Source organism: Pyrus communis, chromosome 7 (assembly GCF_041283825.1).
Source record: "Pyrus communis isolate YQ-2024b chromosome 7, ASM4128382v1, whole genome shotgun sequence".
In the NCBI taxonomy this organism is placed as follows: Eukaryota; Viridiplantae; Streptophyta; class Magnoliopsida; order Rosales; family Rosaceae; genus Pyrus; species Pyrus communis.
Genome location: NC_142571.1, coordinates 29,366,178 through 29,380,717, shown reverse-complemented (window position 1 = coordinate 29,380,717; position 14,540 = coordinate 29,366,178). Strand labels below are relative to the sequence as shown.

The window sequence follows — 14,540 nt, the reverse complement described above, 5'->3', positions numbered from 1 at the left end:
AAAGAAAAATAAAAGAATAATGAAATTGTTTTCTTTTCTTTGCCAACTATTCAATTGTTGAAGAACGTGGCATCGAAAATCTGATAAACTAAAATACAACTTATATTGAGTGATTACACTATTAATTACTTAATTTTTAAAAAATGAAATTTACACTCGTTGAATTATGCATGTAATTAAGTTGATCAATGTATTGTGTTGCTTAGTAGTGGGTCTATATCAAATGTATGAATCATACCATATGATAAGTTTGATAACTAAGGCTAACCACTACTACTACTCACTATCACTAATCATCCGTTTGTTAGATAATTGTCACGTAATGCTAGAGTCTAGAAATTTTTATATGTAACTTTTCTTTTCCTATTTTTTCGTTAACCAACTGATAAATTAGAGAAGGAGATTCGAACTTAAGTGTAGAGATTGTAGCACATTGTTTAGTCAACTTGGATAACTCTAAGATAAGAGAAGGCTCGCTATTTGGGCAGCTTGTCAAGCAATACTGGTCTCATCTCCAGTCTGCAGAATCGCATTGAACGTAGCAGTTTCATTTTTTCATATCTCGCCATTTTGCCACGGCTGGGTAGCAAACAGATGAAACATAGTGAAAAGGAGGATTGGTGTAAATTATAGCAACGATTGCTGGCCCGAAGAAGCGCGTTGGCGAGGATTGGGAGGTCAGGTTCAAGGTTGTGTGTATAATCTCTCTACCTTATTTTCTCGAAGGCAAAGTCAGCATCTTAGTGGAGATCAATAGTAGCACATCAGAGTTGCATAAGGTTGTAGGTATTCGTTACCAGCCACGCGATAAATGTAGTCTAAACACGGATCATGATTGATGAACTGCAATGTATGTATCAGGATTCAGAAACTGGAAATAGTTATTTCTTGCGCGAGAAGTTATTGTCGAACGCAAGAGAAGGACAAAACATTTCAAGATCAATAAAAGAGAAGTATATAGATTTGATTCGAAAATTGTTACATCATTCTGCAGGGGTACTGCACCTCCTCCCTATTACCGGCTCTAATTGAAAAATAATTACTCTGCATGCGAAAAATCGCGGCAACTTGCAATGAAAGGACCGTGATTACTAATACTTTCGTCATCTGTTGAGCATGTCACAAAAACTAATTTGGATTAATTAAAACCTAATGCAATCGTCTTGTCTTCTAATTGACGGAAATCACACATTGCGTTTCTTTCATTTTGTATAACTTCGAAAAAGAATTTTCGGCTTCTGCATCACTCAATCGAATGCTGATTACAGAAACACCGATCAGGCTAGTTACGTACTGATAATATCTGTTAGTGTTTGATCAACTTTTGAGCTAGATTTCTCTATGTATTTGTAATCAATTCAAAAAGAAATTGAAATGAATTCAAAGCTTGAATATCAGAGAATAACTTTCAAGAAGAGGAGTACATTGCTCCCTTCGAATCTACGTTGGATTTGATCCACCAAAGTCAGCTTACATGGAGGGTTTTATAGCCGTTGCATACCCTCACTTGCACACACTTGCAACGTGACTATGATCACGTGCACAACACATGTTTTTATTTAACTTCTAACAAACTAGACATGTGGCAGAATATACACCCTAAAGATGATATAATCCTGTCCGTTTATTACATTATTTGAACTTTAGCTATTCTAACACTTGGCACCATTCGAACTCCATCTTCTTCCTTTCATTCTTCAGCTGCAATGCTTCTGTGATCCAGCTGCCATGCTTGTCCACCAACAATATCGTCTAAATTTGAGTTATTGAGTCAGATGTGCCAGTTGATGGGGACATAATATTAATATCCGGTGGTTGATGAAGATAAGGTGTATTCGTCATGCGAGTTTCGATAAGATAATTTGATCCGGCTCACTAAAATTAAAATATATACAGAATGCTTTAAATAATCTACTACTTGATCATGACTTAATGAAGAAAAAACATAATTAAAACATTTCTTATAATCTTCTGATTGTTAGGTTGTGGCGGATTTATGCTTTAAGTTTGGAAATACGACGAGCAGTACACTACTAATCATGTTGATACTGTCTCCCAACTTGTATAATGACAGACATGGCAGCTGGATGTGTTTTTAATTTTTTTTTAATTTTTTTTTTTAATAAAAAATTGCAGATGAGAGCTCAGTTAAGGTACAACTAATTTTGGTTGTTGATAAATGATTATCAATTATTGAATTTGGAGTCCTTAAATGATATAAGATATAATTGGTGGATGCGATCTTTCCTCCATTTTTTTTTATCTTAAATTTATTTTCTCAGTTTCTGGCCATACTATCCAGTATCCACTTGCTACCCTCAAGCCTCCAAAAATAATACTCTCTTGACAAAATTATTACATATTATATCCATGTCTGATCCTGCAAATCACACACATATATATATAAAATATATTTGAAGGGGTTGAATAATGCGTGTGGATATATATATATATAAACATATGGGTTACGATCATACATTTTCACACCCATTTTATATGTTCACTGCATAACTTTTTTCAATGATCCGAAGAGTATTTTTCAATCTATCGTTCATAGATCATCTTTGCAAAAAAATAAACAAATTAAAACTTATTAAAACATTCATTTACAGTGAGAAAATGGATGAATTCGGATGTGGGTGATTTGTTATAGACATGATTTTTGAAGAAATACCTAAAAGATAGACGGTTCGGATTATTGAAATAAAACAACAGAATGAACCGATGTGTGTCAAAATGGACCGTGTATCAAAAAATAGGTGTCCTTGATCCCAATTCTATAGGATGTGTGTCAAAATGTGTATCAAAAAAAAAAAAATATATATATATATATATATATATATATAAATATAAACACCTCGACAACTGCATGGCGACGCCCCGATCCTGCAGGAAGGATAAGCTTGCATGCATATGCTCTAGTTATTAACGAACAGAATTACCACTTCACGTCTGCAGTAAATCACCAGCAAAAAACTTTCCATTTCGTAGATACAGTGTATATGTCTTGGTCTTGCATTGTATAACATCAATTTGAATCTGAAGAGCACAAAAAAAAAAAAAAAAATGATGGAGGATTTATGGACTGTGTTCTGCGGGGAATCCGGCCGTTCAGACGCAGCCGGAAAGCCATGCAGTTCCAATATCGAGTCTCTAATCCGTTCTTCTTCATGCATCAATCACGCCTCGATAATTGGCTTCGACATTTTGCTTCTAGTACTGCTCTTGATCAACATGTTTCACAAGTCCTCGTCAAAAACAGTTCACGTTCCACGGCGATTCCAAGGCCTTTCGTGCTTGAAAATAGTCTCCGCCATTGTCAACGGCTGCCTTGGAACTGTGTACTTGTGCTTGGGAATCTGGATTCTCGAAGAGACGCTGAGGAATGCACACACTGCATTGCCTTTGAATTGGTGGCTGCTTACTTTGTTTGATGGATTCTCGAAGAGAGGCTAAGGAATGCAACATTTATCTTACTATTTAGAACTCTTGCAACTGTTGTTTTGGGGCTTGAGGCATCCAAGTCTTTGTTCTCCCAGCTACTAAACTCGCTTTTTCGTGCACCTATGTCTTTTTATGACTCGACACCTCTGGGAAGGACACTTAGTCGGGTAGGCATTTCTAAGACAGTTTGGTCATGAGTTAGGAGGAATTCAAGGAACTAGTGTTTTTACATATTGTGTTTTTCTTATATAGGTTTCATCTGATCTTAGTATCATCGATCTTGATATTCACTTCTGCCTAGTCTTTGCTTGCGGAGCTGCCATAAATGCTTCTTCTAATCTTGTAGTACTGGCTGCTGGCATTTCGCCTACAGGTAACGATGCAGAAACTACATACCTTCAACTGGTGATGCTTCTTTCTATTACGAATATACAAACAGCCTGAAACAGAAACTGAGAGCGTAGAAATTTTCTTTCAGAAATTCTACTTTTCCACTGCGCAAGAGTTGATGCGGATCAATGGTACAACTAAGTCCTTTGTAGCAAACCACCTAGCCAAGTCTGTCTCTGGAGGGATTACAATAAGAGCTTTCAACGAAGAAGAGCGGTTCTTGGCGAAGACTTTTGATCTCATTGACACAAATGGAAGTCCTTTTTTTCCATAGTTTTGCAGCGAACGAATGGTTTATCCAATGGTCAGAAATAATCAGTGTGCAGCAGTACTTGCTTCAGCAGCACTGTGCATGAGTTTGCTTCCTTCCGGAACTTTTAGCTCGGGTAAGCTTTTCTACATTTCCGGTAAGTCCCTAGCTAACAGGAAAAAAGCCCGAGTCTTATACCAATTACCGTGTCACTGCAGGATTCATCGGAATGGCACTTTCTTATGGTCTTTCATTAAACATTTCCTTAATGTATGCAATTCAGAACCAGTGCACTATTGCAAATTACATCATTTCCGTTGAAAGACTAAATCAATATACGCATATACCAAGTGAAGTCACTGAGATAGTAGAAGGAAACCGTCCCCCACCAATTGGCCAGACGCAGGGAAGGTGGAGATACGAAATTTGCAGGTAAATATTGCTTCCTGTAGTGTCAAAACTAACGAAGGTTGAAGTTTAAGAAGGTTGCTGATAGTTTTGATGTCGAACAGATCAGATACAGGGCTGATACACTGCTTGTTCTACGCGGGATCAGCTGCATTTTCGAAGGAGGACACAAGGTTGGTATAGTTGGTCGCACAGGCAGTGGGAAGTCTACTCTCATAGGGGCTCTGTTTCGTCTGGTGGAACCAGCCAGAGGGAAGATTATCGTCGATGGCATTGACATCTCAACAATCGGACTTCATGATCTCAGGTCACGTTTTGCAATAATACCTCAAGATCCTACTCTTTTCAATGGGACTGTGAGATTCAACTTGGATCCCTTATCTCAGCACTCAGACCAGGAAATATGGGAGGTACTGCTCGTTCTATGATGCATTCCTTTTCGGTTGATTATTTCGGCATGGTTGCAAATTTGGACTAAGCAAAGTGTTATCTGTACATGTTGAAGGTTCTTTGGAAGTGTCAGCTTCGAGAGGCTGTTCAGGAGAAAGAAGGCGGCTTAGACTCATTGGGTAGGGTTTTCGTATATCAGTTTGAGGTGTTGGCTTTTGCCCATGAATTCTGATCAGCAGTATTAACTGATGACCTGGTTTTTTAGTTGCGGAGGATGGATCAAACTGGAGCATGGGACAAAGACAACTGTGTCTGTTTGGGACGTGCCCTTTTGAGGAGAAGTTGGGTACTGGTGCTTGACGAAGCAACAGCATCAATCGACAATGCAACTGATACGATTCTTCAGAGAACTATCCGAACTGAATTTGCAGATTGTACAGTAATTACAGTCGCTCACAGAATACTGACTGTCATGGATTGCACGATGGTTCTTGCCATCAGTGACGGTCAGTTTCACCGATTTAATCTGCATCTGATGAAATCCAATATTCTTCTCATTCGAGAGAGTATATTCGAGTTTTGGTGAAATTTTTTATCTGTTTTCGGGACAAATTGTGGAGTATGATGAACCGATGAAGTTAATGAAAAGAGAAGGCTCATTATTTGGGCAGCTTGTCAAGGAATACTGGTCTCATCTCCAGTCTGCAGAGTCGCATTGAATGTAGCGATTTTCATCGCTTCACATCATCGCTTTGCCATGGCTGGATGGAAAAGAGACAAAACATGGCGAAAAGCTCAAGGAAGTGCAAAAGGCCGGGGAAGAAGACGAAGGTTGGGAGATCAAGTTCTCGGTTGTGTGATAGCTGATTCTGACCTTATACACAATAAAATGCTAGCACATTCATAACCAGCCAAGGCAACAAATGTAATCTACATAACACATTCAAAGAAAAATAAAATCCAAGAATAACCATAGAGAAGTATACATTCGATTTTATCACGAAAAGAAGTATACATTCGATCTGAAATCGTCTAAAGCATTTGCAAGAATCACCACCTCCCTATAGTACCAGCTCTAACCCGAAAATAACGATTCCGATCACAGAGGCTCTTGTGACATACCTAATTCAAGTTATAAATAACACAGCCTATTATTTGCTTCGAAGTCCTGGTGTAGATAGGCTGATAATTACTTTCGTAACCCTCGAAAGCAAGCTATCCACAGAAGTCCATCAACCAATTAAGTATTCGGTGCCTTTGGGGAGGTCAATAAATTCAGAAGAGCAAACTACATGCCTGCAGAAACAATCTTTTGTTGTCCTTAAGGCCCTCCAAGCACTGCATTCTCAATGTCCTCTCTGCTCAGTGCATAACTAAATCTCCTCTCCACATCCTTTTCAAGGTTTCCTGGTCCGGTCTTTAGATACCTACATCACCAGTGCAATATTTAGCTGCGGTAACATTTGACATAGCAAAAAGGTTCAGAATAAAACAATTTCAAGCGATGATCTAAAGCATCACGAAAAAACGGAGACAGACAGTCATGTGAATAGGAAAAGCTAAAGGTGATGCATGGTAATATGAACACTTTCAAGTATTCAGCCGTTCATCTACCCCGTTTTCACCTCCATCTTTTCCCACAACCTTAAGCTTCCCACTTTCATCCACCACAAACATTTCCCATCGTCTATAACTAGCTCATGTCATCAAGCGACCAATCTCATTCATGAAATTTTGAATGCGATAAGGGGACATACCTGCATAACGAAGAGGGCCAATCCTAAAGAAGCAAACTCTTATATCGTTCCTTTTCTACCACACATTGACTCTTTTCCCATTTTTCTGTGAATAGATACTAGTTCCGCGACTGCCAGTAGCACCCACGATCATGACCTCCAATTCGAGCAGCCAACAGGGTCAAGTTATCAAAGTAAATCACTCACTCACTCACAGAAACTGGAAGCTACGAGTGGACCAAAGACATGAAAGCCTCAAAGAGGCCCTAACAAAACTCTGCTTTCATCGGTGTTCAGGTGCAATGCCTCTACTTTAATTACCCTTTTGTTCTAATTAATGGTGGATTAATTAGCAAAAAACATACTGCAAATTCTTAAACTTAACTTACAATCTCATTGAATTCACAATCTTTTTCCTATAAAAGTAACCCTAAACCCCTAACTAAACCACCAAATAGATCCATCATCCAAAAATTCCACATATACATATACACATACATATATAACACGAAATAGCAGAAACCCATATGAGAAAACAGAAAACCCACCTCACATACAAATCGGTGACGTCGAGGGAGAGCTGCGCGTGCCACTCGGGCTTCTCTACCAGCCAATCCGCCCGGTCCTCTTTGCTCTGGTAAAACCCCAAGTTCCTCAGCCAGGCCTCGATGCAGGGGAGGCTGTGGGCGTACAGCGGCTTCTTCTTGTCCGGCAGCTTCTGCAGCCACTCGTCCTCCGGCGCCGACGACTGCTCCTCTTCCTCCTCCGCCTCGGAGGGCTTGGAAAACACCGGGACCGAGAGCTTTCTGGAAGAGTGAGTGAGGGGATACGGTGGGAATTTGGGTGAAAGTGAAGTGTACGGAGTTGGATACTTTGGAAAACTTGGGGAAGAAAAGGAGGAGAAGGTGATGAATTTGGAGAGAGAAATGGCGGACATGTTGGGACTCTGTTGTAATTTTACAATATTTCAGGGGTTAGATTTTAGAGAGAGAAAGTTTGGAGCTTTCGGGGTTGAAGAGGGAGATAGTTTGGAACAGAGCAGTACACAGAACTCGTTATCTTCTCCGTGTTTGGAGTTGGGAGAGGATGGACAGATCAGCCATGTGCGCTAGGCCGTTGGGCTTATGGGAATTCCACCAAATCCATCAATCCGGGTCTGGGTTCTTGAAATTTGATGAAACTGTTAAAGTTATTATAATTTTTAAAGTGGATCTCTATTTTTAACCTTTAAAACTCAGTTTTTAGCCTCTTTGCACTTTTTAATGATGTGTACATATCAGATTTGTCATCGGTAGTCCAATCTAAAAAGTAGTTCGACCTTTTAAACAATTATCTCCATTTGATTTCTTAGTCAATTTTCATGGTTTATTTTCCAATTTTCTTGGTAATTCAAGACTATTTAAGAAAAAATGGTCCATATGTAGTGCGTAGTGTTCCGTCTAGTTTTCCTTTTTGTAAGAAAAAAAATATTAGGGCCTATTTGGTATTGGATTTGAGTCCAAAGTTTTTAACTCAAAAACAATTTTTAAGTTTTAAAGTAATAAAACCTGTTTGGTAAGCCCATTTTGCAAAAATGGACTCAAAAAAATTTAAGAACAGCCCGTTATAATTTGAAAACAACAAAAGTCAGGTTTTAGTAAATTTTTTTTTCACATATTCAGATCGCAATGGAGGTCTGAGTGACCTGCGCCGCGCAGACCACAAACAAGCCTTCCGCATCACCAACCACGAATGACCAAGAGATTCTGGCCAATAGGGTGAAGGTTCTGGCTAATAGCTTTAAGCTTCGAATCTCTGAGTGGTTGATTGGGGACGAGACTGGGTCATTCTCTTCACTGTCAGGAACGATCAAGGTAATGGGTATTTCTCTTACTATTTTGTTTGGTTCCTCATAATGGAGAAAATGATCAGAAAGTTGGATTTATGTGTTTTATGTGTTGGGTTGTGAGAAATTGAGTTTATCTGTCTAATTGGTGTGATTCATTTATGTACTTTATATATATTACGAGCAGCGGAGCAGAGACAGTGTGGCATTGCAAATCGCAATCCAAACTGATCGATTTCGGTTCCAGGAAGAACAAATACAAGCTTTTGTTCACAAGGACATCGAATCGGACTCAGTCGTTTTCGTTCTCGGTGAAGAGCGTTCTGGACAAGCCTTATTAGCTCAAGAATCCGATCATCGAACAAGGTCCTCCTTCTCATCTTCTCTGTTCTTTGATATATAGATATATATATTAAAAAAAAAAAACCATGCTTTAATGCTTTGATTGTTCATCACTCGCATTTTACCTAGTTAGTTTCAGAAAAGGATTGGGAACCACCATCTGGTTGTAATTAATTTACATGAAAAGTGTATTAAAAAAAATCCATTGTTTGTTAGTCTGATGGTCATAATTTGCTATCCGTTTTTCCATTCAAACTCAACTTTTGAGGAGTTTTTGGAAGTGGGGTTTGTTTATTAGATGGCTAAGAGCTTGAAAATCATCTTTTTAAGCTGGACTTTTGCTATCTTGAATTGATAGATGGCACGAATTAGCTGATGGGTTCAGATTCTTTTTTTATGCTGACATGGTAAATATGTGGTTGGTTACAAAATTCATATGGTTGCTTGTTTCATAGAATGGATTTCTGACATTTGTTGTATGTAGCAAGTAATATTATGTGATATACTTGTTTCATTGGATGGGTCTTTGGAGTAGCCAAAATGTCAAATGTTTGAGTTCAAAAATGAATTTTTCATATTTTCTCTGCGAATGCTTTAATGATAGACTTGGGTCTTTGAATTACGTTGTGTTTTTTAACGATGGTTCCTGTTTGGATTTAATAAGAGAAGTCTCGTTTTCATTGTGGTCTTTGAATTAAGTCGTATTGTCATGCCTGTGTCTTTGGAAGAGGTAAATGAGTTACTCTTAGGTCACACTACTCTTATTTTGTTTGATACTCGCATGCATAAAATGCCTTTTTATTTATCATCTAGTTCGTGAAAACTGAGTATATAGTACATACTACATAGAACTGAGTATATATGTGTTTTGTGCATTCATAAGTGAATGTAGCTTTTAGCTTTGTATTAATTTCGATGTTTCCGTTTACGTTGTTCTAGTACGTGTCCGAGAGATGTCACATAAGGACTTTGAAAATGACCTTGATGATAAAGCTAATTGGGCAAAACCTATTGAAGACTACTTCATTATTATGTTGTATGAAGAGACAAAAAAAAAAAAAAGGCTTGCAAACCAACACTTTAGAAAAGAATCAGTGGGATGCGATTGACATGAAGTTGTTTGACAAATATGGTAAGAGATACACTCGTGAAAATTTGAAGCAAAACTATAATTGGTTGCGGAAGATTCACCGTGAGTTTGCCAAGCTTGTTAATCATACTGGGATGGGTTGGGACCCTGTTGCAAACACTGTTCAAGCAAGTGTGGTCAACGTATATTAAAATTTTACATAAAAACAAGTTTGCTAGCCGTTTCCGTAGCAAAGGGTGTTCTCATTATGAGGTGCTTGGACAGATTTTCAATAATACCACTGCTACTGGTCAAATGCAGTATGCATCCACCAATTCTCCTCCAAATTCTGATTTTGAGAGAGAGTTAGAAGCTGGGTTTCTTACCACTGGTGCACACATTAGACAAAGTACCGAAAGTGGTTCAAGGGCATTTAGTGAGGGACATGAAGGAACCAGTACCAAGCGTTGTGCTCTTTTTCCTCCAAGTGATCTTTCCTCGAAGTCAAAGTCATCCAAGTCAACCAAAATGGACGAAGCTATTGCAGCTTGGGCAAAGTCACTTAATGCCAAGACTGAGGCTACATTGGAAAAGGTTAAGCGTAAAAGAGAGAGGGAAGTACCCTCCCCATTGAGTGAGTTAAGTACCATTGAAGATTGTATGGAAGTACAATCTATTTATAAGATTATTCTCCTAAAAACTTGAATTGTTCTTAAAACTAACTTGAATTGTATGGAAGTACAATTTATAAGATTGTATAATATAAGATTATTCATTTATTTCAAATATTATGAGGCAAGTAAGTGCGGCACAATTCTCATCTAATTAGAGAAAAGCATACACACACACACACACATTTATTCATATTTATTTTCGGAAAAACTTCATTAACATGTTTCAATACAATTACCTTGGGATTGTCAGGGATATGATGGGATTTAATTAAAAAATATCCTTCAACGTAACAGGATGAGATATAATACATACATATTCATTTGAGAAAGCTAAGGGCATGTTTAGTATTCTATTTAAATTTTTTTATTATTTCTTAAAACATTTCTTGAAAACAATTTTCTTTAAGATTCAAAAACTCAATTGGTTTGCAATTTAAAAATTTTAAATTTTACGACTTAAACTAGACAAGGAGATTTAAAAGAGAAGGTCGCAGGAGAGAGAGAAAGATGAGAGAGGAGGAAAAAAGTAATAGATGATTGAAGGAACGAGAAAGAATAGAGGATTGGACGAGACAGAGAGGAAGATGAGTGAGAGAAATAACCAAGAGAATGAAGATAGCGGATTGGAAGAGATACGAAAAAGGTAAAAAAAAAAAAAAAAAAAGGAGAGAAAGAAGAAAAGAGAGATTTGGAGTGAGATGGGAGGAGGGAGAGAAAAGAAAGGAGTGAGTTTAAGTTTAAAAACTCTAAAAACTCACTTTTTATATTTTTAGAGAATAGACTATATTTTTTAATTAGTCTTGAGTTCAGTTTTTTAAAATAGTCCTACCAAATAAGTTTTTAAAGCCTAAAACTTGAAAATTGTTTTTGAGTTTAAAAAGTTGGATTCAAGTAGAGTAACAAACAGACTCTAAGGAACTCTCTAAAAATGAGAGTCTTTATGAACTTTCAGGTACTTCACAGTTTAACGTTAATTTTTGTAATAATATTATAAAATATTGTGTCAAAGCATAAAATGATAGAGAATTTATTGAGAGCCTCACTTTTTTTTCCTTGAATAATTGATATTATCGACAATAAGGAGAGAGGGGTGGGCTTAGCCTCACAATGGGTTAGCAATAATGTAATTCAAATTCGCCTTTGGCGAGAATCGAACCTAAGACATTTCATTTACCAGTAAAGAGGAATACCACACTAAGTGGCTTGAGAGCCTCACTTTTTGGAGTAGGATTCTCTTCCCTCTTTTTTTCCCTCTCCTTCCCTCCCCTCCTATTTGAACGGTCACGGTTAAGCCACGTTAACATCTTATATTAATTTTTTATAGCAAGAGAAAGACAAAATAAGAGAATGTGAAATGAGAAGATGGAAGTGGATGGAAAGAGGAGGAGAGAGAATTCTAGTCCCTAATTATTAGAGGGTGTTGTAACTTGTAAGTTGTATACATGAATCATATGTAATTATGTAGCTCCACTCACCCTGTGACGTTTAAAGCTGCAGGAAAAAATGGGGGAAAACGGCCCACAATTGTTCTTTTTAAAATTTATTTGGTCAAGAAGCTCACAATTATTTTACTCTAAAGCTAACAATCCACTAACGTGGAGAGTGTGGTGCACAAAGTTCACAATTACGTTTAGTTTTGTCTAGATTGTGGTTGTATTTTGCACGAAGTTCTACTTTGGCTTGTGAAATCTAATATGTCGAAATTCAAGGAGAATGGGTTGAATTTATCGGTATTTTTCGTAGCACGTAAGTGTTGACTTCTCACATGGTAATAAAGTTGAGTTTCCAATAGAACATAAGATGATTTCAGTTTGTCCAATAATTATTTATTACATTGGTAAGGCAAGTTTAAGACTAACTTCATAAATCGTGTAGACATTAATTAAGTGGCCACATATTCCCACAATCTGTACACACAAGCTGTGAAGGGATGATGTTGCAATTTGGATAACCACATCTATGGCAGGTTAATGCTTCAAATGGTGGAGCACTCGGCGATATAGATATTGGAGGTAGAATCACTTGAGAATTGTCAGATGTAACACGTGCAGAATCAGACAGTGCCGTTTCAAGTTCTTGTTGCTTTCTCATTTTCCATCCACGATATAGAGAATGTCCCATAGCCCACAGAAAGAAGCCAATGATAAAAGCCATGACAAACCACAAAATCACGACTTGAGTGTCGGATAATGATGGAGCAATATTCTTGAAATACGCCATCTATACATATACCACAAGACAATTACAGCTTGAAGTCAGTATAAGAAACGAAGCCAGAAACCAATTAAACAAGTGTCACCAATAATTTGGGAGGTGGCGGTGGCTAGAGTCGTTGAGGTCGATTGGGTTTTCCATCTTCCGGCCGTGCCGAGTAATTCAGACGGTTTCTTTAATGACAGGTGTGATATTTTGTTGGACCATGTCATCACCTAAGTATTGTCCAAGAAACTAGGATTTTACTTTTGCACTAATTTACCAGAAAAAAGACAGATATCGTACGTACCTTTGGTGTCATCAGATCAACTGTTGGGCTTGCATTCACTGGATTGATATCATTCTCATCAACAGCAGCAGCTCCCATGAAAATCTTGTTTTTCACACACACAACAAAAAATTATATTTATTAAAAAGAGAGAGAGCAAAACAACAACAACAACAACAACAAAAAGAAACGAGCAAAACAGCAAAATGCATCTCAATTGCAATGGAACGAATTAAATAACTAGAATGTATTAATCAATACCCTCACCTTCGGATGGGTGAGAACGATCGCAGCAGCAAAGCATAATAACCACATTATCTTCGTCTTCAAAGCGAGAGCAGAGGAGGAGCTGTGTGATTCAAATGCCATTTGTTTTGGATGCGAAACCTTAATGAACTTTGATAAATACTACGTCAAAACTTTTTACTGCAAAGTGTTTTATAAGTCGTATAGCTTTATTGCAAAGTGTTTTATTGCAAAGTGTAATAAAGCTATACTGACTAATAAGACATTTTGCAATAAAGTCGGAATACACTTTGCAACGCTTTATTACACTTTTCCCCGCAGCTTCATTGCAAAGTGTTATTTTTCGTGCAAAATATAACCACAATCTAGACAAAACTAAACGTAATTGTGAACTTCGTGCACCACACTCTCCACGTTAGTGGATTGTTAGCTTTAGAGTAAAATAGTTGTGAGCTTCTTGACCAAATAAATTTTAAAAAGAACAATTGTGAGCCGTTTTCCCCCACTTTTTCCCGCAGCTTTAAACATCACAGGGTGAGTGGAGCTACATAATTACATATGATTTATGTATACAACTTACAAGTTACAACACCCCTTAATAATTAGGGACTATGATTCTCTCTCCTTCTCTTTCCATCCACTTCCATCTCCTCCTTTCACATTCTTTTATTTTTTTTCCTTCTCTTGCTATAAAAAAATAATATAAGATGTTGACGTGGTTTAACTGTGACCGTTCAAATAGGAGGGGAGGGAAAAAAGAGGGGAGAGAATCCTACTCCAATAATTAGTGGAGCTCACATGCGATAACTGTATACAACGTTTTACTCATAATTAATAATGGGTTGCAAAATGGCCGGGTTAATTACACTAACACCTCATGAGGTTTATCGAGTTTTCACAAAGGCCCCTCATGTTTTAATTTACTTTCACATAACCCCTTTAGTCAAAATTTTGCTAATAAATGGACAACTTTATCCGTGTAACTAATTAATTAAATAATAAAGTAATATATTAGAAAACAAATATTAAAAATAAATATTAAAAATAAATAGATTAAACATTAAAAAATAATTTAAAATTTTAAAATGAAATAAATCAAATGCAAACCTTTATCAAGTTACTGTTAGTAAAAACATCAGGCTGGCATTACGGGAGAGTCTTCATCAAGTTAAGAATAGAAATTGCCTCATAAGTCAGATTGTTTAGACAAAGATGAAAAATTTCTTAATTTTTCTTTAGATTAAGGGCAAAACCTCAAGAGCATAAAGACACTGCTTCTTCTTA

The 14,540-nt window shown here is 37.2% G+C and overlaps 1 protein-coding gene and 2 pseudogenes across 2 annotated transcripts; 2 read left to right on the top strand and 1 right to left on the bottom strand.

The window, feature by feature from the left end:
* The first annotated feature begins 3,069 nt into the window (after positions 1-3,069).
* On the top strand, positions 3,070-7,049 carry LOC137734552 (ABC transporter C family member 10-like; annotated as a pseudogene). The gene is made up of 9 exons (XR_015964456.1): positions 3,070-3,360; positions 3,459-3,611; positions 3,697-3,817; positions 3,894-4,220; positions 4,303-4,516; positions 4,597-4,902; positions 4,998-5,061; positions 5,148-5,387; positions 5,488-7,049. The product of XR_015964456.1 is annotated as an ABC transporter C family member 10-like (transcript).
* Positions 5,831-7,710, bottom strand: LOC148696032 (uncharacterized). The gene is made up of 2 exons (XM_088696991.1): positions 7,167-7,710; positions 5,831-6,309 (listed from the first exon to the last, which is right to left on the bottom strand). Exons 1-2 carry the CDS (start codon positions 7,553-7,555, stop codon positions 6,204-6,206), a joined length of 495 nt encoding a protein of 164 aa, XP_088553117.1. The 5' UTR covers positions 7,556-7,710; the 3' UTR covers positions 5,831-6,203.
* A 575-nt stretch (positions 7,711-8,285) lies between these two features.
* On the top strand, positions 8,286-10,559 carry LOC148696031 (uncharacterized; annotated as a pseudogene).
* The last annotated feature ends 3,981 nt before the right edge of the window (positions 10,560-14,540 follow it).